This window comes from Filicampus tigris, chromosome 16 (assembly GCF_054856515.1).
Source record: "Filicampus tigris isolate MCC_2025a chromosome 16, RoL_Ftig_1.0, whole genome shotgun sequence".
NCBI lineage: Eukaryota > Metazoa > Chordata > Actinopteri > Syngnathiformes > Syngnathidae > Filicampus > Filicampus tigris.
Window position 1 is genome coordinate 2,643,488 of NC_141232.1, and position 26,768 is coordinate 2,670,255.

Here is a 26,768-nt window from a genome sequence, read left to right on the forward strand (position 1 = left end):
AATGCAAAACGGCATATACGGGCTAACGAAACTTGCACCAAAGTTATCCGAATACCAACAGCGCAGCGACAGGCAATATTATAAAGCTCACAGGCATATATTCTTTATCCTCAGTTATTACTGAGCAGTAGCGGCGGACTGTGTATAACATAAATGCACATTAGCGTTATGTGTGGAAAACCAGAAATTTTTTTTGGGGGGACCTGATCCCCAACTTATTCACGTTTGGGGTAATTATTTATTTTCTTCATGACAAACAAAGGAGTGTCCATTTGGGGATTTTCGTATTGTATTATACTGCCTCCTGGTGGACAAGGCAAAAAAGGACCTGCACAATGGGATTCATTTAAATGTATTTTTTTTAATCTATTTAATGATGTTAACGCTGTATGTTTTGATAAAGTACAATACTGGAGAGTGAATTTGCTCCTCTTCAAAAACACTTTTGTTAGAATGTTTTGGGTCTGGAACAGATTAACGGAATTTCCATTCATTCCATTTGGGGAAAATGATTTGAGATATGACTGTCTTGACTTACGAATGGGGTCACGAAACAAATTAAACTCGCAAGTCAAGGCACCACTTCCTTTCCATTGAAACATCCGGAAACCGTGGCAACCATGCAGATTTTTCAGTGGCGTGAACTAGTTTTTTTTTCGTTTTTTTCTTTTTCTAAGCACTTTTTACTTTGCCTCCCTACATTTGGAAACGGACGTTTGTACGCCTTACATTTTCAAAGCAGACTCGTTGCCGTTTTCAACCTCCGCAGATGACGACACTAAAGGGAAAAATGAATTCTGATCCCGACATTCAACCGCCAAGTGACAGGAAGTGCAGACGAAAGACAGACAGACAGAAAGAAAGACAGAAGACAGCAGCAGCAGATGTACTTGAAGGACTTTATACTCAAAGACGTGAAAGGAACAGTTGATGGCGCAGGAAATCATATTTACTCAGCGGGTCGTCCATTCGGGTCCGTCCTCATTTCTTCACTTCTTCTTTCTCCCTGACCACTGCGAGAGAAAAATGACATCCGCGATGACGTCACGGCAAAGAGGGAAGCAACACTTGTTAATAGTCAACAAAAATGCTTTTTAAAGTTTTTTTTTTTAGTTTTTTAAATGCCCCTAAAATAAATTAAAACTTAAACATGTATAAGTAAGATGGTTTAAATTAAAAAAAAAAAATCGTAATGAATAATAAATAAAAGTTTACAATGAAATGTATCAATAAATCATTTAAATGAAGAAATGGAAAAACAAATAAAAACAAAAAAAAAGCTTTCAAACCACCAATACAATTAAATGCATTTTAAATTTTAAAAAACTCTTTAAAGCAATAATGTACAATTTCAAATTAATATAATTTCTACCACGCATGTTAAATATATAAGATTCCTTAAATTGAAACGCAAGTAAAAGTCTAAAAAAAAAAAATGTCAAAAAGGCATTTTAAAATTTTTCTCTGAAGATAAAAACACTGAGTTCGTATGAATTTAAAAATAATCAAAACACTTACTTGACAAAAAAAAAAAAAAAAAACCACCTCGACTCCCCTCTGGTCTGCAAAAAGTGATTTGTCGCCGAAAGCAGCCAAACGGCATTGTAGTCCTACCTACCTCGGACCTCCAGCCTGCACTCCACCTCGTCCTCGCCGAGCGCGTTGACGGCCTTGCAGGAGTAGCGGCCGCCGTCGTACGGGCTGGGCTTGCGGATGTTCAGCGTCAGCACGCCCTGGTTGTTCTGCATCAGGAATTTAGGGTCCTCGCCGATGATCATCTTGTTCTTCATCCAGATGATCTTGGGCTACGGCGGCGAGAGACGCACAGCTTCCTGGCCACCGGAGCCGATGGCAACATTGCGGCGTCAAACGGGCATGCGCCTACCTTGGGGTGGCCGCGCACGGCGCAGCTGATGGCGGCCGTGTAGCCCGCAACCACACTCCGGTCCACCAGGGGCGCCGTGAACTTGGGGGAAGCGCTCTGGTCCTTCTCTTTGAAGGGCGGAGGGTTGTAGTCCAAACCTGGAGGAAGTCAGGCAGTGGAGCGACTATTTCATCAGTCCGTTTCCTTGCATTCCTATTCATTTGTCTGGCCACTTTGTACTTTCTAACTGTAGAACGACATACCTGCACTTTCAACTTTGTCCACATAGAATTGCTACTCCTCCACACGAGGCGCTCGACTTACCCGTCTTGCGGACGAGCGCCGTGTTGCCGCTGACGCCGGGCCGCTCGCTCAGGCCGCACACGTTCTCGCTGAAGACTCGGAAGGAGTACTCGTTGCCCATGACCAGGTCGGACACGGTGCAGTTGGGCCGCCGGTTGTGCTCGTACACGGTGAACCAATCCTGCCGTGATTGGAGACACACGACCAAATCATTTGGACAAACGCAAGAATTGGTAGGATAGGCTTCTGTTGCCCAACTTAAAGAGAGAAGTCAACCCAAACCATTTTTTTTTTTTTCAAGGATATGTTCTATGAAGGCCCACTAGTTGAAACAGGGCGTTCGGATCAATCTTGCTTTTGTGGAATATGGGAAATCCACCCGTTTTTAGCTAGCTGAGGGGGCGGCCATTTTGTCATTTCTGTCGATCGAAAACGACATGGCAGTTGCTCAGTTCTCAGGTAACAACCAATCGTGGCTCAGCTTCACAAAACAGGTGAGCTGTGATTGCCCGTTACCCGAGCAACTGTGATGTCATGTTCACCCGACAGAAGTGACAAAATGGCCGCCCCCGGAGATGGCTAAAAACGCAATGCTAATCTGAATGCTGTGTTTCGACTAGTGGGCCTGCATGGAACATATTCTTGGAAAAAAAAAATGTAAGGGGGTTGACTGCCTCATAATAAAATCAGTCCATCCAGTCCAACATGGCCGCCCGCGACCCACCTTGGTCTTCATGTCGGCCTTCTGAATGGTGTAGCCGATGATCTCGGCGTTGCCGTCGTCTTTGGGCGGCTTCCACTCCAGCGAGGCGTTGAAGCCCCAAACGTCTGTGACGCGCAGCTCCACGGGGGGGCCCGGCTTTTCTACATCAAGGAACACACGGCAGCCATGTACTTTTTGGGAAGATGATTCCAGAGCGGGGTTCATCCTCTTATTAGCTCAACCTTGTCAAGCGTCAAGTATGAACCTAATCCCGGTCTACACACAAATAATCCTGTGGCGTAATCCCGCTGACCTGTGAGGCGATGAGGAATGAGCTGGCTCTTAGGATTAAAGCGCCGCTTTGATGGGAAGTCGCCAATGAGGAGTTGCCATCGCGCGTTTGAAGAGATTTGCGCTCGCTCGCGCGCCGGCGCCGCGTTTTGCCAAGCCGCGCCCAAGCCGCGCCTGACTCACCCACGACCTGGATGCGGATGTCGGCGCGGTCCTCCACGTTCTCGATCTGCACGGCCAGCGTGTACGTGCCCGAGTGGAGCCTCTCGGCCGAGCGGATGAAGAAGATGGAGTCCACCTCGCTGCTGCGCGTCCCCACGCTGCGGTCTTCCAGGGCTTTGCCGTCTTTGTACCAGGTGGCCACCGGCCGAGGTTTGCCCTACGTCGCCAAAATAGACAAAGAGTCTGCGTTTTTCCTTTACCTTTCCAATTTACCTTGTCTTTTTTTTTTTTTTTTTTTTTTTTTTTATTGCTGCCATGTCATCATTTCCCAGCCCTAAAACATCACCTGGGCTGAAAGCCCAAGACTCCTGAGTGCATTTGGCACGTTGACAAAAAAATAAAAATAAAAAAGACGCAAAATCAAATATTAAAATGGGCAAGTCAGCACTTCTAAATCTGCCAGTCGTTTCTTCACCGCCACTTGACCTACTTCGTGCCAACACACTGATTTTTTTGGAGGGGGTGGGGGGAGGAGGTATTTTTGGCTACTTCAGTCTACTTTTAAATCACAGAGAACATGTTTTGAGGGGGATTCAAGAACAAGACCAAAACAGGAGATTACTAGAAAAGAGACCTTGCCTGTCATCTCACTTGGAAATGGCCAAAGGAGATTTTTTGATTTAGTTAACATTAACTTCGCCAGGTAAGGCATTTGAGAGCATTTGCAAAGTCAGCAGAGTAAAAAAAAAAAAAAAAGCAAAGCCAAGTAAAGGCAAATACAAGTGCGACACGGTGTCAAATGTGATCATCAGAGTACATGCTGAATAAAATCTTCATAACAGGCTGAAAATGGGATGCAGAATCCCTCACTGAGTTTGCAACCAAAAATATTGGAATGAATGAGGTGGTATTTATTCATCGTTTCAGTCGACTGGGAAAATCGAAAAGAAGATCATTAACAATAAAACTTCTGGAACGGGGAGTGCGGGCGGTGGTATGCGCGGTGAGCAGCGAGCCGCGAGCTCTTCCCGGGTGAGTGTTTCACAGCCAAACGCGGCGATGTGGTTTGAGAGTCGGGCTGACCTGGAAGGGGATGACCAAGTTGACCTTCTCCCCGACGACCTTCACCAGTTTGGTTCTCAGCTGGCGCGGCAAGCGGATCTTTGGGTGTTCTGCGGGCAAAAGAGACTTTCATTTCCTTTGCTTCTGGAGCGGATTCGTGACTTGCCGTCCGCGGTCTGACCCATGATCTCCCTGATGGTGACGGCCTGGCCGAGCGTGGCGGGGGGGCTGCGCCCGGCGATGTTGACGGCCAGCACCCTGAACAGCATCTTCTCCCCCACCGGCAGATCTTTCACCCTGTACTGGTTCTTCTCCACTGGCTCCTTGTTGGCCTGCACCCACTCGTCACCTGGAGGCGATCGTCCAGCCGCTTAAGCTCATTCGCGCTCCAACCAACATGAACCAAGACTTCATTTCCATTTTCTTTCCTTATTAAATCCTTTGATTTTTTTTTTCTTTTCCCCCCCCCCGCCTGACCCCAGCACCTTATATAACGCTAACCTGCAATGCAACCCTGAGCCTCAAACTAAATAAATCAACTCCAGCCTAAATCAACCCAAAACTTTTTCTCGCCGAGCACTTGTCTCATTCAGCTCTTTACTTTCAAATCTAATCAGCACTCGCCATTAATTATTATTGAAGTACATTTCCTCACTTTATGACCACAGTTTTCATTTTATATTCCCCTCAATAAAGCTTCATGTCGAGAATTACGGCCTCATTCAGCGTCAAATGACTGCCTTGCATTCGACGAGTTGCACATTCACACTGCCGTCTTTGGAGCTTTGCACTTTCTTCCAGAATTTGGGGGATTTTTTTTTTTTTTACCCCAGTGAACGCCTTTCAGGGTCAAGCACGTGCTTGCAACTTACTTCCTTCTTTGCAGTACTCAATGATGTATCCGTCAATGCCGCCCGGTCCCACTTTCTCCGGAGGAAGCCAGCGCAGCGCGCAGGTGGAGTCGGTCACGTCCTCCACCGACAGGCGGGTGGGCTCGCTGGTGGGGGCTGGCGGGAGACAAAAGCCGCGTCAAGGCCTCGAGGAAATGCACATGGCGGACATTTCCTGTCCAATGATTAGGGACGTCACGATGAATTGAAAATCTCAAATCGATTCGTCTCGATTCATCGATTGGATAAAGTGAAAAAAATCGAGTTGATTGAATTCATCTCGAAAATGATGTCTTGACATGTTTTTGAATTTTGAATGTGTAGATCAAATGATGCGCTCGCGCCAAACATTGCGTTTTGCGTTCGTGGATGGCTGCGGAAGCACGCCAGTGCACGGAGACAAGCATGGTCGCAATTTTTTAAAAATGGAATCGAAATCTGGGAACTGAAATCGAATCGGGGCTCGAGCGAATCGTTACATCCCTTGCCGATTACACTTCAGCCCAGAATCCGAAAACAGCTGGCGGTGAAAGAGTTCACATCGGACCATTCCGGGCAAGGCCGCGCGCCGTTCGACTGAGTTTGGTTTCTCCAAATGGCAAAAAGACTCGCGGCATGAAGGAGGGAAGGAACGAACGGCGTTTGCCTGCGCACCGATGGGCATGAAGGGCTTGGAGTTGAAGCTGGGCTGCGAGACGCCGATGCCGTTGACGGCAAACACCCTCATCTCGTAAAGGACGCCCTCGATCATCTTCTTGGCCTCGTAGGCGGTCGACTCGTACACGTCGAAGTTGAGCTTGGTCCACCTGGACGAGCCGATCTTCTTGCGCTCCATCAGGTAGCCTGCCGCCCAGGCGTCAGCGCGCCATCAGGCGCTGCGGGTCGAGACGGAGATTTTGCTCTCACCTTTCACCGGCGCGCCGCCGTCGACGGCGGGAGGGTCCCATACCATGGTGGCGCTGTTCTCGCCCACCGACGTGCATTTGACGTTCTCGGGAGGGTCGGGCACATCTGGCAGCACGGAAGGCGGAATCACGTGGCGGTCAGGGAACACAACCCATGAAACATAATAGCGTACCCCTCCGTATTATAATCCCAAGCCCCAACCCCTTACAACCAAATACCGAAGCTGGCAACTTCAACGGGTGGTGTCCAACTAACCCACGACCTTGACAAAGAGCTCGGCCTTGTCCTCTCCGGCAGGGTTGGTGACGGTGAGCGAGTAGAAGCCTTCGTCCTCCTTCTCCGCCCCCTGGATGACGAAGCTGCTCAGGGTCTTCCTGGTCTCCACGCGGACCCTGCCCTCCGCCTCGCTCACCGTCTACGGCGCAACAAGCTGTCACGTGCGCGAAGCGCGCGAGCCCCGCCACCTCCTCGCTCACCTTGTCGCCCTTCACCCAGCAAACCACTGGCGGGGGATCCCCCGAGATCTCCACGTCGAAGCGGAGTTTGTTCCCGGCCACCACCGTGATGGTGTTCTTGCTGCCTGTCCCGCTCGTGTCCAAGTGGATCTTGGGAGGGTCTGTCATGTGACAATGCAGTCACGCTGCGGTATTTACTCAAGACCGCCGTGATCATCCAGCAATTCCCCTTTGATAATAATGCGTGCTTTATGACCGGATTGTGTTCAATAATCCACTATTTACTCACGTCTACTTGGGTAATGATCAGGGAATTACTACTGAATAAAAACCCAGTCATCATTTTTTGACAACTGTGTAATAAACCCGTAATTACTAACGAATACTCATCTCATGACGCAGGAATCGCGTCGGCACGAAATGAATCCGGCATTTAGTCATTGTAATAATCAAGAAATTCATCAGCATTGCTACTAGCTTAATATCTGTGTGCAAAGTACTTGGAACACAATACTCAATTACTCATAACCACCGATTAGTAATATAAACATTCAATATCCACAAATAAAGCTAAGGGCTTACAAATGAGCTGGACTGGTACAACCGAGGTAGTAGGGCTTAACAGCTATGTAATAAGACAGTAATTACTACAGCATGCTCAAGCAATAAGTACGAGCGACTCACCTTGTCTGGGAACATAATCAATCTTGATTTCTGCAAGAAAAGAACACACGAGTTAGCTCCCGTTTGCCCAAAAATATGAAGACTTGAAATGCTCATTCATTGGCTCACCCAGGAAGTTGAGCTTGGCCGACAGGGAGAGCGCGTAGCCGTCGGGCACAAAGGTATAATCTCCCACGTCGGAGGGCTTCACGTCGCTGATTGTCAGCCTGTGCGTCCTGGAGACAGTGCACGGTTACCATGGAGACCGCCGCCGGCGCCTGAGCGGCAATTAAGCGACGGAGCCCACACGTTCTACTGCCGCTTCTCCCCGGCAACAAAATCAGCCCAAATGGTTTTCACCTTGCGTGACCGCTGCCGCCTTGCCGTGTCTGCGATGGAGGGATTACGCCAACGAGTCGGAGACCCTGCGGGCGCCGTTTCTGCGTGCATGCTTATCTCTGTGTGTGTGTGTGTGTGTGTTAAGAGGCTGAACTCCCCCCCCCCCCCCCCCCCAAAAAAAAAATGGGTCGAACGCAAATCCTTTGGCATTGATTGGATGACGTTTGGAGTAGGGCAGAGGCGTGCGTGGCCCAACTGACGATTTTCACAGGCTGACTTTTACCTTCGGTTGTGACTCGTGTGACTCGGGCATCAGAGATTCCTCCACGAGCCGCCGCGGTAGCCCCTCCGCTCTCTTCCGGTGCGATTAGTGCGCCTCAGATAGCTTCCGGGGCTACACCGAGACCTTGCGGCACACGACTAATACGACTCGGATCCCTTCCGGTGCGGCTCAGATGCTCTACTTTCGACTGCCACTCAATTTTTCCCTTCCAAAGCGACTCGGGAACCTTCCAGTGGGGCACCGATGCAGTCCAGTGTGACTTTGAGCGCGACTGATCAATTCCAGGCGGACTTCAAGTCTACTTGTTACCTTGTAGTGACTTCTTCCATTTCGACTGAATGGACCTCAGCTACCTTCCGTTGCGGTCCCGTTACCTCCCAGTGTCATTCGCTTACTTCCCAGTGTGGCTCCGATGCCTTCCAGTGCGACTCACTCACATTCCAGAGGGCCTCATTTCTTTTCCGGTGCAACGCAGTGAACTTCCAGTATGGCCGAAACCGTCTAACTGGACTCAGTCACCTTCCAGTGCAACTTCCATACATCCATTGCGACGACATTAGCTTCCAGTTACCTTCAAGTGTAGCGCCGCACAACTTTAGCGCCACTTGTTACCTGCTGAAATAACTTCCATTGTGATTCACTTAACTTCCAGTGTGATACAACGACCTTCTAATGTGACCAGTGCGGCTCAGGTCCCTTCCAGTGCGACCTTCATTCCTTCCAAAGCGACACAATCACCTGGCGGTGCGACCGGTGCCACGCGGCTGCGACTCTACCTTCCAATGTGCGTCATCTTGATGCGCTCGCTGGGCTGCACCTCCGCGCCGTCCTTGAACCACTTGCCCGTCACCTTGTCGTCAGACACCTCGCACTTGAACACGGCCTGATCGCTGGCCTTCACCGTCAGGTCGGCGATGCTCTGCAGGACCTGCAGTTCCTTATCTGCACACAAGAAAAAAAAAAAAAAATGCAGTGCAAATTAGCTTACCAAACACTACAAACGTATTTTTTTTTGTTGTTGTTGTTGTTGTTGTTGTTCATCAAACTTGGGTCCACCTTTTTTGGCATTTCCGAGGCAACGTTGAAGGAACGCTCCAGAGATTTGTAGCGAGGAAGGCAACGCATCCCGCGACCCTGTCATCCGTTTCAGCCGTGTAAAGCAAATTAGCCTGACGGATGCTGCCACGATCGACGGACTCACGGATAAATTGAGCGCTATTAATTACGGCGGTAACTAATTGATGAGCTTCCACGCTTGTCCGAATGCAAAACATCAACACGTAGCGACGGCTAAGCTAATTGAAATACCTGTCAGCAAACTGCCCCCCCCCGCCCCTCCCACCGACGCTGACGGCCAATTAGTTTGCGTCCGGCCCAAACACCATCCCCCCCCCCCCCCCCCCCCGCCCCCCCCCCCCCCCCGTCGGCTTTCACTTTGGTTTCATGGACGATTTGATGCGTTAGCTTCGTTTAGCATCGAATACAACGGCGCGCTGTCAGCTCGGGTCGCGCGTTTGCAGAAAAGTAATTATGAGTAAGGCGCATATGTGCGAGTTATAAATAAGACTCGGGTCTTAAACGTCCGAGTCCCAGTTCCTGTGAGAAAAATCAAGCGAGTCAAGTCGAGTCGCCAACAAATTGCGAGAAAGTCAGGAGCCAATCAGTTCTCAGCTCTTAGCAAAAGCATAATGCTTCAACCCAGATTTTTAGCTAGGTTCCCTCCATATTTCATATTTTATGAAGTGCCTTCTTCAATCTACATCACGACTTTCACAACCGGTGAAGGCGCACTACATGCAAAATAACTTGCCGATGATTGAAAAAAAAAAAAGCTTTTCAAACGTAAACAGCGAAGACTTGTCATGTGGTTCAAGTCGAGGTCGAGTTTTCCTTAGTTTTCGAGAGACGCGGCCGAAAGCAGCTGAAGTGGACGATTGCGGGAAAAAAATACTGCTGGCGACCCTTGGCGGCACATCTTCCAGAGAGCTGCAAATGTAAAAAGACTCCGTATGCGGTTTTGACGCTCCGCATCCACTATATTGCACTCGATTATTTGTTAGTGAACCGCAAAAACATGTCACGGATGTCAAAGAAGAAGCAGCTTAACTTGAGTCGCTTTCGGACGCATCGCTCGACGTGCGCCGGGCTTTGGCTTGGAAAGCCCCAAGTGCGCAAAATGGCAACGTGAGTCGGGTTTTTTTGTAAATAGCGCAAGGGTACCTTCCACTTCCAGCTCAGCCTTGGACTCTCCACCGTTGGTCAAGGCGAAGTAGGTGCCGATGTCGTCCTTGGTGACGTCGTTTATGATCAAAATGTGCCTCTTGCCGTCCTTCTTGAATCTGTACTTGGAAGCGGCGCTCTCTTTGGTCAGCTCCACGCCGTCTTTCATCCTGAAAACAAACGCGCGCTGCTTCAGGATGGTCGGGAACGAAGGAAGGGTCTCGCTCACCATTTGACGTGCGCCCCTTCCTCGGAGACCTCCACCTCGAACTCCACCTTCTCCCCCACCACCGTGTGGACGTCGTCCAGAAGCTTGGTGATGGTCACGGGAGGCTCTGAGGGACAAGCGAGTCAAACGGACGACGTATTTTTGGAGCAGTCGTGGAAATGACTCCGACGCGAGATGGTCGCGCCGGTGCTGGATTGAAGCGTGGAAATACAATCATCTTTCCATGTATTTTTTTTTAACGGCACGCTTGAGTGGTTGAGTTGTTCAAGCGGTCTTCAAAGGACGCCTCCGAACGATGGCGCATTCACTCAAATCCGAAATGGGCTTTATAGTTTGGCAGTAAAAACCAAACTTCTTCAATTTGATCTGTTTTAATTGCATCATTTGTGCATTTGAATGATACTTTCTGACATTTGTCAGTGATCTGACATTTATTTAAGGTCTAACTTATTTGAAATGAATAATAAAAATAAATGCAATTCATAACGCTGTACGGTTATATTTATTTCTATTTCCTCTACCGTATCATACATTGTTTTTTTAATCAGACTGGTATATTTTATTTATTGAAATTGGGTATTTAATTTAATTTTTATACCTAGATTTTTTTTTTCAGACCTAGATTTTTCTTTTTTTTTTTTTTTTACAGTGGTAGTACTGTAGTTTTTTCGACTTTTACTTATAGTGCTTTTATTCATTTGACTAATTTATTCCACATATTTTAATTTCGGGTCTGTTTGTTTTTATTTGTAATTATCTATTGCAGTTTTTATTAATAATTTTATTTTGAAATTTTATAATGCGTACACGGATTTCGATAAATGCCGACGTCATATTCCCTTAACATTTTGCACACTGATCACAACGCACCCAATTCGGAACTTTTAGTCAGCACTGTAATTATGAACTATACTTTATTGTAATTTTTGAAAGCCTTTCAGACTTCCACATTTGATACGTGTCATGTTTTTGAACATCGGTAGTAAGACGGCCTTGGCTGCTTTGCCTCGTGCCGTTTGGATGAACAAACGGCCGGGATGAGTTTGGGACGGCGCGTGACAAAGACGCGACACGTGAGTCAGCTACCTTTGACGAAGACCTCGGTGAAGCATTTGTCTTCGCCCACCACGCACTCGTAGGCCGCGTCGTCCGACAGGTTGCACTTGTTGATGGTGAGCGTGCGCCGGTTGCCCACGCTCTCAAACACGTACCTGCCGCACAAAGACCAACGCCGTGACGTCACACGGTTGCCACGGTGACGCAAGGCCGGCGTACAGCTCACCTTATACATAGCGACAGGACTACAATTGCTTGGGAACAAGCAAGGGATTTCCAGCAGCCAATCAGCAAGGGAGAGGTGAAAAAAAAAAAAATGCTCAAAATCGAATTCTAAGATTGTACGTTATAAATATTCACATTGAAGCGCAGCTTTTTCTCACTGTTTTTCAAATATGTATGCTGCGTTTTTGTTAGTGTGTTTTGTCGTAGATGTATTTCCTGCTTGGTTCAGGGTTATTACGCTACTAAATATAAGCCCAGAGCACCAGTCTGGGCAAATAGATAAGTGAAAGTTTATCTACATTTTTTTACAGTAAAAATTCTTTACATAGCAAATGTATGTAAAATATCCTGGGATTGAAATGTTTTGCATTATTGTGTATGTATTTTTCATTTTACTTTCCTTTTATTATTCTAATGTATTTTATTTGATTTTTTTAAATTTTATTTTAATACGCAATACATATTTAGTAATTTTATTGAAATTAAATTTAACTCACAATTTTGTTTTATTCATTTTATTTTTAAGAATTTGGTTTTATTTTGATAGTGAAGAATGAAGTGTCTTTAATTTTTCATAATTTATTAAAAATCTTTCAATCAATATTTGGATGTAGTTACACCAAAATTCAACATTTTAAAACGCAACAAACTTTTGAAACCTATTCATCATTAGGTTTTGCACACCGCATACACTCGATCATATTTAGACGTCATGAATTCTACATAGAAGAATTTCCCTTTCATTGGGACTTTTCCCCTCCTGCCGTCATTCGTCTTTGCTGATTGGCTGCAAGCGATCACATGGCTCCCTGACCTAACCCAACAATATCGATGACGCCGTTGCCGCCGCTCACTTGGCCGAGGGTTTGATCTCCTGTCCGTTTTTGAGCCACTTGATGGGGGCGTTGAGGTTGGCCACCTCCACGCTCAGCTGGATCCTGCGGCCCTTGTCCACCGAGTAGGCGGGCTCCAGCTTCTTCAGGAAGGCTGCGGGCGCAACATCCAGTTAGCTTGCCATCGCCGCCGCGGAGGCCGCCGCCCATGCCGCCGCCCATGCCGCCTCACCATCGCTCTTCTTGGGCTCCACCGTCTTCATCTTCTTCAGCCTCTTCAGCATGCCGCGCAGGTCGGTGATGCCGTACTCGAAGGCGATCTTCTCGTAGTCGCACGGCTTGGCCGCCTTCAGGATGTCCCAAACGTCCACCTCCTCCGGGGGGGCCTGCTGCTGCTTCTTCTCCCTGACGGGGGGGAGGGAGCGCCGCGGCGGGCATCCGGTCAGCCGCCAGCGGGCCAGGCAAAAAAAAAAAAAAAAAAAAAAATTGGATTTGCTGGATGTACCTTTTTTTGAGCAGGGCGCTGAAGTCCAGGTCACCGGCGTCCTCGCCTGCATCGCCACTGAACGAGAAGAACATTCATCATGAGCTTCACCGCTTGCCCACCTCGCACAGGCGCTCGCTAGCTCAAGTCGCAAAACGACATAAGTGTCTGGAGACACATTTTCACTTGCTTTTTTCTTGTTTTAGGCTTGTTTTTGTCAACAGTGCTGCTTTGGGATTCAACTTTCGTCGTCACCGCTTGCCCACCTCACACACACCCACTTGCTCCACTCGCTAAGTTACAAACGTGAGTGAATCCACATTTTTTCCTGGCAATTTTCTTGTTTCAGGATTGTTAGTGTCCATAATGTTTGATTTTGGACTAAACTTTCTTCATCACCGCTTACCCGGCTCGCGCATACCACTTGCTCTACTTGCATCGTTATAAAGGTGTCTTAATTCACATTATTCCTTCTAGTTCTCTTAAGTGGCAAGAGTGTTTCATTTTGTGCATGTTTTGAATTCAAATGTCTTTTCTAGCACTCGCATAGCTAGCACACACCCCTTGCTCTGCTTGCTAACGTAGAAAGGTGCTTGAATCCACATTTTATTGGAAGTTCTCTTGTTTTATTGTTGGTTTGGCCTCATCTTTCTTTCCGCTTACCCACCTCGGCACAACCATTTTCTCGATTGGCAAAGCTATTCCGGTAGTTTTTTTATTTTCAGTTTTCTTCTTTAAGGCGTGACATTATTCATCTACATTAACTTTATTCATCACCGCTTGCCCGCCTCACAAAAATGTTACAAAGACATCTTATTGCACCTACGAACTAAGTGCCTTTTTCTCCACAGTTTTCTTCATTCATTAGTTCAGTCTCAACTTTCTTACTTAGCACTTGCTATCCTTGTAAACACCAACCTGCGCCCCTTGTGAAACTAGAAAGGCGTCGGGGAGATCATCCGAACTAAACACCTTAAACTGTTTTCAAATGTGACATTATTTGCTTGACACTCGATTTCCTTCTTTACCACTTACCACTCCACTGGCCTCAGAGGACCATACCCCCCACCCCACCCCAAAAAAACCTCAACGGCGATATAAATTCCGAGCCTCTCTTGTGCCGGCATGGATGAGCGCTCCGCTCAAGGATAACACGCGCGCTTGATGGTGGTGGTATAATCCCGGAAGGAGGGCAAACCCTCCCCGGGGAGCGATAATAACCTCGTCGACGGGACGCGCCAGCTCGGCGGTCGGCTGAGCGTGAAAACGTCGGCGCGGCGGCCTACTGTACTTGAAGGCCTGTGGGAGCCTCAGATAACCTTCGTGCCAGGAGGAGGGCAGAGCGGACGCTTGACTAAGCTGAGGATGGCAAGCAATTAAAACAATTTCGTCAACTTATTAGCCACATTACTGGATGCCAGGGTGATATTTTAGGCATTGTGCTTACTAATCCATGAGCCTTTTTCTTTTTTTTATTTTTTTTTTTTAAGCCAACGGCACTGTAGAGACTTGGGTTGACCCGCGTGTCTGGATCGCGGCTCTCATAGAAGCTCCTCAGTTTGTCAATGCTTTGGGGCTTTTTCTTTAGCTTATTCCGTGACACGTATTCCAAAAATGGAGGAACTTCAACAAGGGCTCTTAAGAGACGAGATACAAAGGCTGCAACTAAAAATGTCTTTAAAAATTAATGAATCTGGCGATTATTATTATTTCGGCAACGTTTTTTTTTTTTTCCCCAATCCCCCATCCGCAAATGACAAGGCTCATTCTTGCTAGTTCAAAATCAACCCGGAGATCCACACCTAAAACCTCCCAACTATGAGGCAGTATTGCCAAATTGTCCACGTACGTAATTTGATATTAAAAATCATTTCGATTCGAAGCTAAAATCAACTATTTCACTGCGCGCAGAGAATCTCTAGCAAACGAGTTTGACTTTTTGAATTGACCTACTTTATTGATTCCATTTTTCACCAATGTTCTATGTTTTCAATTTCTATATAAACCCGTGAGTTGCAACCCAAAATCATGTAATCTGCATCTCGAAAAGACTTCAGCGGTGGCCACAAAGATTCTGCGAACAGCATCAGCTACGTTTAACCTTGCAGGCTAATAAATCTGACTTCCAGGCGACCTTTCGCTTTCCATTTCCTCCTCCTCCTCTTGGCGTTTGCGATATGAGCCCTGTGTAAATGATGTCCGCGGCTCAATATCGCACTGTCGCTTCGCATGCTGCGCTGCTCGTCTTCAACGAGGCACGCTAACGAGGACGGGAAACGCTGCCTTCACGCGCAGATTACTGATACAAGGACGCCTGCTGAAGGTGGACGCTGATTTAGCATCGCATCGCAAAAGTGACCGGAGAGCCAGTTCACGTACTGTATATACAGTGATGTCTTGAGACGAGTTTACCACGTAATAAAACGCGAGGGTCGATTGGATTAAGGCGGTGTCAAACTCAATTTTTGTCACGGGCTAAATAGTAGTTAGGTTTTTTTTCGGAGGTCCGTCGTAACTGTGAACCCATATAAATGTATGCTCGCCTTAAATTATCACATACACGCACAACAAGTTATATAACTAGTTTTGGAAATCAGAAGCCAGTAAATTGTTCAACTATTTTTGAATTTTAAAAGGGGTGATCAGTAAAAAAAAAAAAAAACTCTTGCAATTTCTCATATCTCAGTTTACTTAAATGTTAAGACAATTTGCAAGAAACATAGTCAACACACATGCTTTGCCTTTGCAGACCACATAAAATGATGTCGAGGGCCGGATCTGGCCCCCATGCCTCAAGTTTGATACCTATGCATTAAGATAATCATGTGACACCTCTACGATTGCGTGTGTGTATCAGCAATCCTGCCGGGCCATAACCTACCTTGTCCAAGAGGACTGAAAGTACTGAACTTGAGTATTTATTTTATCGGGACGTGTACGAGACGGATTGTTTTGCTGCATGTGCGAGGTTTCAAGTGCCACCATGTACACAAGTGACCGGTCGGAAAGATAGAGCCTCCATGCGGTGGACAGATGGACGTCGGACACTCACGATCGCTTAAAGGCCTCCAAAATGTTGTCCGGCTGCTGCTCTTCCACAGCTGAAAGCAAAATAGAAGAAAGTAGAAGCGCGCTGATGTCCCTTCATCTTCACGCCAATAAGAGACTCTTGACCTCGCCGGATGATGGAATAAAATGCGCACACAGTTATTGTCTGACAAAGGCGGTTACACGGCAGAGGAGGCCGGATGGAACGCGACAGTAAGGCAAGGAAGCCACGCACCCTGCACGGACACCTCAAAGGTGCAGCTGTCGCATTTGTCCTTGGAGGTGACCTCGCAGCGGTAGCCGCCCGCGTCGCCGTCCACAACTTTCACCATGCGCATCTCGTACGTGTAGATCTGCAAAAACAAATGTGTTTAACGCCTTTATTGCAGTGGAACCTCCATTTTCAAGCGCCTTAGCTTCCGTATGATTCCGTTTTCCGCCTAAATGCCGTCCCGATTTTCGTACAAAACCAAGCGCCTGACTCGGCCATTCATTTCCCATCTCTTTTGTAAGTTGTGTTTAAAAGGTTCAATGGATGATTGTAACGAGTGAGAGAACGATCCGTGCCACGAGCTTAGCCTACCTTTGTGTTCCTGTCGTAGGTCTCCTTGAACTGCAGATGCTTGCCGGCTTTGCTGCCCAGGTCAAGCCACTTGCCCTTCAGCCACTTCATGGTGGGTTTCCTCATCAGGGTGGACGAGTCCACTTTGGCCAAGAACGTCACATCCTGGCCTGCTCACACGACACTCAATCGATCAATCAATCAAATCATACTTTAGATGTTTTGCAGCACCTTTCACACTTAAAAAAGTGCTTTTTCCGAAGTTAAATGTCACTCAGGAAATGACATTTTGGACATTTCACATTAACCGACGTCATTTCAAATCAATGAATAACATTTGTAAAATCGAGGATACCGCTAGATTAAAATGTTTACTGTTTGTACAACAAACTTGAGCGACATATAAATGTAAGTAAAATGCAAAATAGGTTGAATAAGGATCAAACATAGCGAAGCTAAGGTAATTATGAGGCATAAAATAAGTAGCCAGAATCAGCTAAAAGAGTGATGTGCGTGAACACGACAAGCGAGCAAAGGGCAGAGGAGATTTTGTGCAGACCTTTGACGGCGGTGGCGCTCTCCGGCTTGAGCGCAAACAGGCCGGTCAGCTCGGACAGCTGAGTGTCCTCACCCGGGGCGACCTCTGCCAGGGTTGACACAAGTTACCATCAACACAAAGAAAAATGGACGTTCACTATACTGCCCGTAACTACGTATCTTTTAGGAGGGGGGAAAACTCGATTATTTTTTGGAGTCCTTTCACACCAACTGTCTACTTTCTCCGGTTTGATCTGTTTTGTAAGCTTTGTTAAGTTTAGGTTCACAAAGCAAAACTCCAAGCGTAGCAAAACGAAAATGGCTCTCTTTTCTCACAGGTCGGCAGAGTGTAAACAAGAAGGAGGTACTGTCTAGTTAGAATATGGAAGAGTGAACGAAATGACAAAATGGCGCAAAACTAGCATTTGTCGCCAGCTAGCCGGCTTCAACAAGGTGACTATATTAAAACTGCTAACATGCTATGGAAGTTAGGATTCCCATTTATCTTTTTTCTTGGACTTCCAGAAGCATTTGGACTCAATCAGCATGTCAATAATGTCGGGCTTCGTCTCATTAGCTTCTGATGCTATCGCTAATGATATAAGCTGGCAACTAAAGCATTGTTCTGGGTGAAACTCAAGACACAAGGATGCGCTTGGTGTGCTGTGTTGACTCTTGTTTGTCCAAAGCAACCAACTATTATTCCATTAAAACTGATTCAGTGACTAGTGTGAAAGCACCCAACATTCGGCATGTGTCCACACTCAGATCGAACAACCAACAGCAACAAAAAAAAAAAAAAATCATCATTGTACATTTAGGGGTACAATGTCTTGTCAGCGATACCCCTTGAGTGTTTTTCCCTTGTATCCTGACCCCCAACAATTAGTCCTATGGGATACATTCAGTCAGTGTAGATTATATCAATAAAAAAACTAATATTAACTGCTACCTCTAATTGGTGATACATGCGGCCACGCCGGTCAGTATGATTAACTACAAGCGTCCTACAAGTGAGGGACCACTCAAATCACCCATTAGAGCAGGGATGTCAAACTCATTTTTTGTCACGGGCCACATCGTAGTTATGCTTTTCCTTGGAGGTCCATTGTGACTGTGAACCCATATTAAGCTCTGATTAAAAGTGAAGACAATTGACAATTTTGACAAGAAACGTGAAGTCGACGCACACGATGGCCTCAGAGGACGCATCAAATGAGGCGGCTGGCTGAATTTGGCCCCTGGGCCTTGAGTTTGACACCTACGCTTTAGCCAATGTCACTCCTGAATTCATACAGCCATGTCTTATTTCTTGATTGCAGCAAACAGACAGATTCTCTGCAAGTCTTACCATCAGGAGGCAACTCTGCATCGTAAAGCGTGTTGGTGGGAAAGAGAAAGCATGTCAGTCGGTATAAACGCAAAATTGTCGTTGTTGGTCAGAAGGTAAACAACACATGAATTCACAACTATGTTGAGTTATGTTAGCAATACACGCTATCCAGAGCGGTTGATGGGAACGTTTTCCAAAAGGATCCCATGTGCAAATGCAGTCTGGATAAAGCTATGCAGCGTCCGCATAGTCATTTGAGTCAGTCAAAATTAACTACACATCTATCTGCATAGTCATGTGAATATGAAAAAAACAAACAAACCAAAAAAAAAAAACAAGAAGAGGCTATGGACGGACAAAGCTGTTGGCAGACGCCATCTTACCGTCGCTTGGCTCAGCGTTTGCTGAGCGAGAGGAAACATGGATGCCAATGAGGCGTGGAGGCAGCAAAGCGGCAGCGGGAGGAAGACATTTGGTGACAAACACAAACACGCAAGAGAGCGAGGGAAGCGGCCGGCGCCTTTGCCAGCCGGCTTACCTGAGGTCGACTGGACGTCTGCAAATGGACGACAAGCGACAGCGAACGCTGCATCACATTGCGGTAGCCTGATAGCATCATTGCGCAATTTTAAATTCATGCCATAATTCTCAACAAAAAAAAAAACAGCAATGCGCGAGCGAAAAAAAATGATTTTTGCTTTATGTCTGTTAACCGGTGGACATCATAAATAGGTAAAAAGGAAGTTATTTAGCTTCCGAGGGAGTGTAAATGTGCACGTGTGTGTGTGCATGAGCGTGTAACACAAACAGGTAGAGGCATACATACACACACACACACACACACACATATATATATATATATATTCTCACTCCGTTTTATCACGTGACTTTCAAGGTTTACTTCAAGCTCCGTGAAAGTCAAACAAAATGCATTTGGAACACATTTGAAGAGAAAATTCACCCAAAATCACAGGAAATGAAACAGTCACGCATTACAAATGATGTCACAAAAAAAAAAAAAAAAAATAAATAAATAAAAAGGCACATTTATGGCATGTATGCATATCCGTGTGTGATTTCCTAATGGCGCGGGCCAAGCGGATGAATGTTTCATGTGTCCTTCAGCTGCCTTTGTGCAAGTTTGCAGTTCGGGCCTTTGATCACTTTAGCACTAAACTTAAAAAGATCTGGAGGGGAATTTTGTATTAAAGCTAAGTATTTCTGGAAACCTTTTTTTCTTCTATTCCCCTTCTCACCCTTTCGCCACCAAAATCTTTTATTCCTGGCGTCTGACAGTAGCAGTAGAGTGTGTGTGAGTGCCATGTGTGTGTGTGTGTGTGTGTGTGCGCGCGCGTGTGCGCGTGTGTGTGTGAGAGAAACGCTGCAGGTAGAAGGAAGGCTCCGAAAAGATGTTTGGAGATGTTTGCCTCGCCAGGCAGGAAGCAGCTAATCGCTAACGAGCCCCCCGAGAGTCACAAACACCTTTTGTGCGCTCACCTTGTCGGATTAAGACGCGCTCGTGCTAGCCAGGCAAAGTCTAATAGCAGATGAGAGTGAGAGTGTGTCTGTGTGTGTGTGTGTGTCACAGCGCGCGTGTGCAGTCAATCCAGATGAATTAGTGCATAAGCAGGTGCAAGGATGAAGAATGGTGACTTAGATGAAGACTCACAACCAGATTTGCCTCTTCAAAGACTCACTCTGTGTGTGTGTGTGTGTGTGTGTGTGTGTGTGTGTGCACACGCAAATGATTCTGAGGATTTTGTAAGAATGTGTGAACGCATGTTTGTGTGCACGCACACACACACACACACACACATCACACTGAACACTTTTTTCCTCACCTTTGGTGTCTGGAACAGAAAGAGAAAAAAAAAAAAGATTTCAGATTTTAATGAGAAAATAGTTGTTGTGATGTAATTAACATAATTCAATATTCAGTGACCCCCCCACACTCACCAGCTGGAGGCGCTGCTGAAGCTTGATCACCATCACCGGCTGCAATTGCACAAGAGACAAGAATTGAAAACACAATCGGCGTGATGCCAACAGGATGAACCAAACATGAACCGCAAAAGGCCGTCTTCAGCAACAATTGGCTTGAAGAACACCAGACGAAGGCTTGGGCACTTCAACAAAAGACATTTGCAAGCGTACAAAAGCATCAAAGGTAATCTAGTCCAACGCTTGGTTCAATGCAGAAATCCCGCTAACAATTTCGCAGCTTTTGAAAGACCGTCCACTGTCGTGACAGATGTACAACTTTGACATCAAGACTCGCGTATCAACAGACACTGTTTACCGTAGTGACTTGACGCTCAACTTTGCTTTCAAGACTTGTCCTGAGGAGCTCGGAGAGACCATTTAAAGATAAACACTCATAAAAATAACGTTAAAGGGTACAGGGAGTGTGAAGGGAGGCCAGAATTGGAGTTTAGCGCTCCTTCCTTGGAGCTCCAGTTAGGCAGCAGTATTTGGGACCAACTGGAGACGCTGGAGGGAGGACTGCCTGACTCCAAAATAAAGTGCATTGCAGTAATCCGGCAGAGGTGTAACGAAGGCGCCAGGAGGCCCAAATCAACAACTTTGACGACTCAAGAGTGATACACAAACTCACTCATGCATGGAAAACCACTTTTAGACACAAGCCTTGTACTGGATATCACCGTAAAGGCGCACCAACCTAATATTGTGCAACAACTTAGACAGGCGTGGGAAGCAAACTGCAAAAAAAAACCACAAAAAAAACCATCCCACTCGGCCACCTCCCCGGAATGTTCCTCCCTAATCTCTGCTGACATTTGGCGTCTCGTCTAAATCCAACATTTGATCATGCATCTACAGTATGTCACGTAACTGTAGCCGGGGCAACACACCTGTTTCCTGCGTGTGTGTGTGTGTGTACATGATGTCACCTGAGCCGTCCAAATCCCCGCTAACCAGAAGCAGCCTGCGGCGCGGCCGAGCGCCAGACCATTTGGCGGTATCGTATGCCCTCCGCCTGCACTCTTAAAGCGGCGCGGTGGCCTTTCGCTAGCACCGCCGCGTGTTTATTACGGAGCAGACGTACGCGAAGATCATCGAGCCCGTCGTGGCCGTGAGGCTTGCTCGTTCCCAACAGGACCACAACACGCGGACAAAAGTATGAAAGACACTTCATCGGAAACTCAGCACTTTCTAAACCTGGAATAAGTTGAGAAAACGTCGCCAAATGACGTTTGGCTTGCTAGTAACTCAGCTAATAGCACCGACTTTGCCGAGCCGAGTAGGTACCATGCCGTTGAAAAGGCATACTTGATACCCGCTAAACATCTTACACTCTTCTTCCATAAGTATAAGGTCGTCGTCGTCGTGGCCCGGCAGATGGACACGTCTCTTTTGGCCGAGGTTCACTTCCTGCCATTCCGGTGTAGCGTTACCTCATTCCCAGGCCGTCATCAAGTGGCCGCGAGTATGCGGCGGGCACTTGATGGATGACGGGCAGATGCAAAATCAAAAGAAAGACAAAAAGAGACGACAAGTTAACTGATGGAAGGAGCGTTCCCAAAACCTCCTCAGGGGGTGGAAACGATTCAAAGTAGCTTTTTTGTTTCCAACCATTTGTTTTCGAGGAACTCCAATTATCAGTTTACAGTCAGGCCATAAAATGTAATCTTCACTTCACTACCTTTTTATCCCACAAGCCTTATAACGGCGCCCTTCGTTCTTCCATAAATCCTCACGGGAAGACGTCCCAGTCGGAATCCAAACAAGTCGTAATACCGTCGTTGTAGCCAAACATCCCGTCCTTGGCGTTCCCAAACGCATTGCATGCCTGACCGAACCGGTATGTTGGCGAGTGAGCGCTTCCAAGGCCGTTAGCGCCTGTTAGCGTGGCAGGAGGAAACATTTGTGGCAAGACAAACAACAACTTTGGATCTTTACCGACTGATATTAGCTCACATTAGCCACTCGCTGCTGTGAGAGGGGAAATCAACCCAAACATTTTTCAAGAATGTTCCCAGCAGGCCCACTAGTTGAAACACGACATTTTGATTAATATTGCGTTTGTGGGATATGAGTTAAGCAGCAAAATCCACCCGTGTTTAGCCATTTTAGGGTGCAGTGGCCATTTTGTCTTCTGTCGACTGAAAATGACATCACAACTACTCACAACAACCAATCACGGCTGACCTGTTTTCTGAATCTGAGCCGTGATTGGTCGTTGTGAGCGGTTGTGATGTCATTTTCAGTCAACACAAGTGACAAAATGGCTGCCCCCAGAGATGGCTAAAAACGGGTGGATTAACTCTTATTCCACAAATGCAGTATTTATCAGAATGCCTTGTTTCAACTAGTGGGATTGCATTGAACATATTCTTGGAAAAAATATGTTTGGGTGACTTCCACTTTAAGGTTGTCATAGTTTGATGATTAATGAATTCAACTTTCATCTTCCTTTCCAATTGTCACATTTCGGGGTTCACAGATAAAAATTGTCTTAGTTGATTAGTCCAACTTCCTTTTTTCTTTCCTTCTCTTATAAAAATAACATATTCGTGAGATGATTAAAAAGAATAACAAAATGTTTACTTTTTTTGGCCTCAGGAGACCAAAAGTAGGTCATTCAAACAACATCAACAATTACTGCCGACGGGACAGGTGTCCTCATCCGTGACTCTGAGTCCCTCTTACAGATAATCTCTTGATCTGAACCATGATCTCTTTGGTGGCCATTCGCACCGATGGGGAGAATGTCAAGCTAACTCATGTGTACAAGCGTCCTGGTAATAATGGCGCTTCCCCCCTCACATCAAATTATGGCCACCGCCCAAGTGCCGCGAAGGCCAGTGAAACCAGCCGTGCGCATATTCAAAAATAGATCCTTTTCAAAGCCAATCCTCCTTTTTCCCCCCTAACAGAGAGCTATGTCGGTCACGCCATGGTGCAACAAGCGCTCGGCCTCGAGAGGGCGCGTGCGGCACGGGAGACGCTTCCAAAGTGATTCTGTGGCTAAACGAGATCTGTTTGGAATTTTAGCCACTTAAAAGCAGAGGCCGCCTTAAATCTCACCGGACTCGCAGCTCCGCAAGCAGCGGCTAAAAATAGACGCTAATTAGCCTACTGTGCTAACATCCGTCATTGGACAAGTTTATTACTGTCGTAGTAAAAGTAGCCGTGTAAAACTGTGGATAAACCGCAAAGTACATATCAGACAATGCAATTCAGCGAATGTTTCTGCTATGCTATGACCAAACAAATTGACGGGAGATTACGTTTCACAATTTAGCATCAGCCATCTGTCTAGAATAAAAGATTCGGTAGCAATCGGACTAAACGAGTCCACCTTTGAACGACACCTGGAAAAGGCCAAATTAACTCTAAAATGGCAGCGTCAAACCAAAATGGCAGACGTCTTCTGTCTGAAAACTTTTTAATTTTGGAGATATGCCGAGTACTATCATCTTATTTGGCCTTGGGGTGGGGTGGAGTGGTCACCGCACCCAAACGCCTTCACCTCGCACCCCCGCAAGCACCAACAAGCACCCACACTGGGCAAGTGACTCCATCCAAGAGGCCTTTCGCACCTCTCACCTGTCGCGAGGCAGGATGATGATCCCCCGCCCGATTGGAGAGCTGACACCATCAAATGAGCGCAGCCTCCAGCAGTCTCCTCACACCTCCCTCAACTATTCTGGTGGCTGTTTATTGGGCTGTGTGTGCCCCCTTCCAGATCACCCCCCCCCCCCAACCACAACCAGACCCCCGAGGGAGTCACATGGTCTGGCTGAAGCTAAGGAGAGCTCAAAGCTGAGACGGTGTGATGAACTTTAACAACTTGAAACAAGCACACTTTGCTTCTTTTTTCGGAGAACTGCGCGAGCAAGAGTCTTTTTCCTAAAAGTGATGTAGTATGATAGCCGCCTAATTCTTGACAGCAAGAGCGTGAGAACGGATATTATGGAATATTTTCAAACGGGTGGTGGAATGTGTTAAAAGGTGCGAAATGCATCCCCGCGATAAAGAGGGCTTTGCTGTATAACAACAAACACGGCACAGCGGCTATAGTTCATAGGAAATTCGGTGGAATGAACAGCTACATTCCACAGACGGGGGAGAAAGGACAAGGTGGTTACACCTGCCTTGGCAGAGGCCTCCCCATCCATCCTCTCTCCTCCCGCAATGGCTTCTCGTCTCAGGTTTCGAGCTGTGATTTACGCGGCTGTTGACAAAAGGCGGCGACAGCGCATATTTTAGTCACCATGACAGCACCAACATGCGTTACGGGCCCCCGCGGCATGATTTCACCACACGCCGGGTTATTCTTGAACGTGACACCTCGCACTTTATGACCACAAAGACGCACAAACTCAACAGATTTCAGTCACTGCAAGATGACACGTCAGGGATTTGCCATTGGGAGTGGGACAAGTCAAAACATTAGGTAGCCCGGCGGAAGCAGACCAGAGCCAAAGCAGGCATGTTCCAAATATGACAAAATATGTTGAAAAAACACCACTGTGCTGGATTTAAAAAATATATATATTATTAGGATATTGGGGGGGGACTAAATTATCAGACAAAAAATAAAGAAGGGGGAAAAAACAAAAAATTGATTTTTTCAAAAATACAAGAACACTAAAATGAAACAAAAAATTTTAAATACACAAAAAAAACCATTTTTTTTAAATGATACAAAAACTAAAATGTTAAAGTAAACATACAAAATGGATTTAATAAAAAGAACATCTAAATACACAAAATAGGAACATTTACAAAATATAATTGAAACAAAAAAACAACTTTTTTTAAACATTACAAGAAAAACTATTATGATGAGAAAAAAAACATCAATTTTCTATCATAATACATTTTAAAAATCTCCTTGTCAGAAAAGCCATTATACAAGATCATAAGCACAAATTCAGCAAATTATTTCCAGACAAGCGTTTGATGTTTGGTCTCAAAAACTCACCAAAATTCAACCACAGGCAAGACCAGTCATCGTTTGCATTCATTCAAATGCCTTTAACGTCTACTTTTCAATCCATCTGGATCCCTTACACTAAGCTCTGATGCCGTTCAAAACTATAGAATATAAGCTACAATTTCAAATCCTCTCTTAAGCTGCGCGTTTCCTGGTGGGCCTGTCGGGAGTCGAGCAGTGGAAGGTGATTGACAGGCTACGTTAGCAGTTAGCTGTTCCTTTGTGTCGACATGCCGGCAGCTTTGGTGCCACATCTTACCAGGCTCCTGGAGCTCAGGCATGTCTGTCACAGTCACTTCCAAAGCGTCTTCGTCGTCTCGGGGATCTGCCTGCACTTCCTGCTCCATCCCTTTTTATCACCTCACCTCACCGCCTCCTCCTTTCTCCTCCTCCCGCCAACGCTGCCAGTCATCTCATCTTCTTGGAGTGACAGAGCGCATGTCACCTGAAACCTTGGCAGCGGCTCGGAGAGCAGAAGATCAGGGCCGGCGGGAGACGCCGCCCACCCCAGAGGAGCTCCTCATCCGAGGTGTTAACGACCGCCGCGCTTATCAATCAACCGGGTGGCGGAGGCCCCGAGGCCTCGCGTGCGTTTCTGTGGTCCAAAATAAAAAGCGAAAAATGTGGAAAAGGAGAACGCGGGCCTGCGCTCGGACAATCACATTTGTCCGAGCTGTCAGCGGGAGCGGGATTGAGAAGGTCAAGGATCTCATGAGTTCTTTAGGAGGTGCCCTGTACACTCCCCGTGACCCCGACGCAGACGTGCCAGCGGATACTTTTACAGCTGATTTAAATATAAGCTCAGCAGACACAATATTTGGCACACCCAACGCAGAAGCAATCTGATGACACAATTGACGCTCAAATGGCCGCTCCAAAGCAAAATGTCAGACATTCTGTCTTTTCAAGCATGGCTTCTTGAGTCTTTTTTGTGGGTCTACTCGTCATAGACATGTCTACCAAATTTCAAGTTGCAAAGTTAAATTTCCTTCAGGGGTTGAATTTTCAAAATATTCCAGAAGGTTGCCTTTGAAGCACCCTTTGAAATGGCCGTAAAATGCCCACCTTAAACCAAAACGGCAGATTTCCTGAGTCTTTTCAGGCATGCCTTCTTCTGCGGTCTACTTTTTCTCAACACGCCATTTGAACACGCGACAAAGTGAAACGATTCATATAAAATCCACATTTACATTCCCACCAAGAATAGCACAGCTGTTTAAGGTGTTAAAGAGAGGATAACACCTAATCGGTGACCAGATACTTCATCTCAAGTTCTGCCAAAACTACATGAGTCAGCTACTTATATATAATCTAATTCCTTATTAGACGTTTTATTGCACTTTAAGACATCACATT

General features: G+C 46.5%; 1 protein-coding gene across 6 annotated transcripts in view; it reads right to left on the reverse strand.

Moving 5' to 3' along the window:
* mybpc2a (myosin binding protein Ca) overlaps nt 1–25,897 on the reverse strand; it is a 28,090-nt gene extending 2,193 nt beyond the window's left edge. Inside the window, exons 1-31 of one of the 6 annotated variants that reach the window (XM_086055550.1) lie at nt 25,672–25,897; nt 20,405–20,443; nt 20,290–20,298; nt 18,987–19,004; nt 18,467–18,481; nt 17,138–17,221; nt 16,600–16,748; nt 16,252–16,369; nt 16,021–16,069; nt 12,990–13,046; nt 12,717–12,889; nt 12,506–12,638; nt 11,457–11,581; nt 10,371–10,476; nt 10,142–10,311; nt 8,698–8,863; nt 7,429–7,535; nt 7,321–7,350; nt 6,658–6,797; nt 6,437–6,596; nt 6,182–6,286; nt 5,930–6,118; nt 5,258–5,392; nt 4,567–4,734; nt 4,407–4,495; nt 3,345–3,540; nt 2,892–3,031; nt 2,189–2,348; nt 1,886–2,022; nt 1,619–1,805; nt 886–1,013 (exon numbers count right to left, since the gene is read on the reverse strand). In XM_086055550.1, the coding sequence (XP_085911676.1) occupies nt 982–1,013; nt 1,619–1,805; nt 1,886–2,022; nt 2,189–2,348; nt 2,892–3,031; nt 3,345–3,540; nt 4,407–4,495; nt 4,567–4,734; nt 5,258–5,392; nt 5,930–6,118; nt 6,182–6,286; nt 6,437–6,596; nt 6,658–6,797; nt 7,321–7,350; nt 7,429–7,535; nt 8,698–8,863; nt 10,142–10,311; nt 10,371–10,476; nt 11,457–11,581; nt 12,506–12,638; nt 12,717–12,889; nt 12,990–13,046; nt 16,021–16,069; nt 16,252–16,369; nt 16,600–16,748; nt 17,138–17,221; nt 18,467–18,481; nt 18,987–19,004; nt 20,290–20,298; nt 20,405–20,443; nt 25,672–25,759 (3,474 nt within the window). In that variant the 5' untranslated portion in view covers nt 25,760–25,897 and the 3' untranslated portion in view covers nt 886–981. Of the gene's footprint in view, nt 1–885; nt 1,014–1,618; nt 1,806–1,885; nt 2,023–2,188; nt 2,349–2,891; nt 3,032–3,344; nt 3,541–4,406; nt 4,496–4,566; nt 4,735–5,257; nt 5,393–5,929; nt 6,119–6,181; nt 6,287–6,436; nt 6,798–7,320; nt 7,351–7,428; nt 7,536–8,697; nt 8,864–10,141; nt 10,312–10,370; nt 10,477–11,456; nt 11,582–12,505; nt 12,639–12,716; nt 12,890–12,989; nt 13,047–16,020; nt 16,070–16,251; nt 16,370–16,599; nt 16,749–17,137; nt 18,436–18,466; nt 18,768–18,831; nt 19,285–20,289; nt 20,299–20,404; nt 20,444–25,671 lie in introns of those variants that run through there. The other 5 variants (XM_086055549.1, XM_086055546.1, XM_086055547.1 and 2 more) reach the window with 5 other exon arrangements.
* Nucleotides 25,898–26,768: the final 871 nt, after the last annotated feature.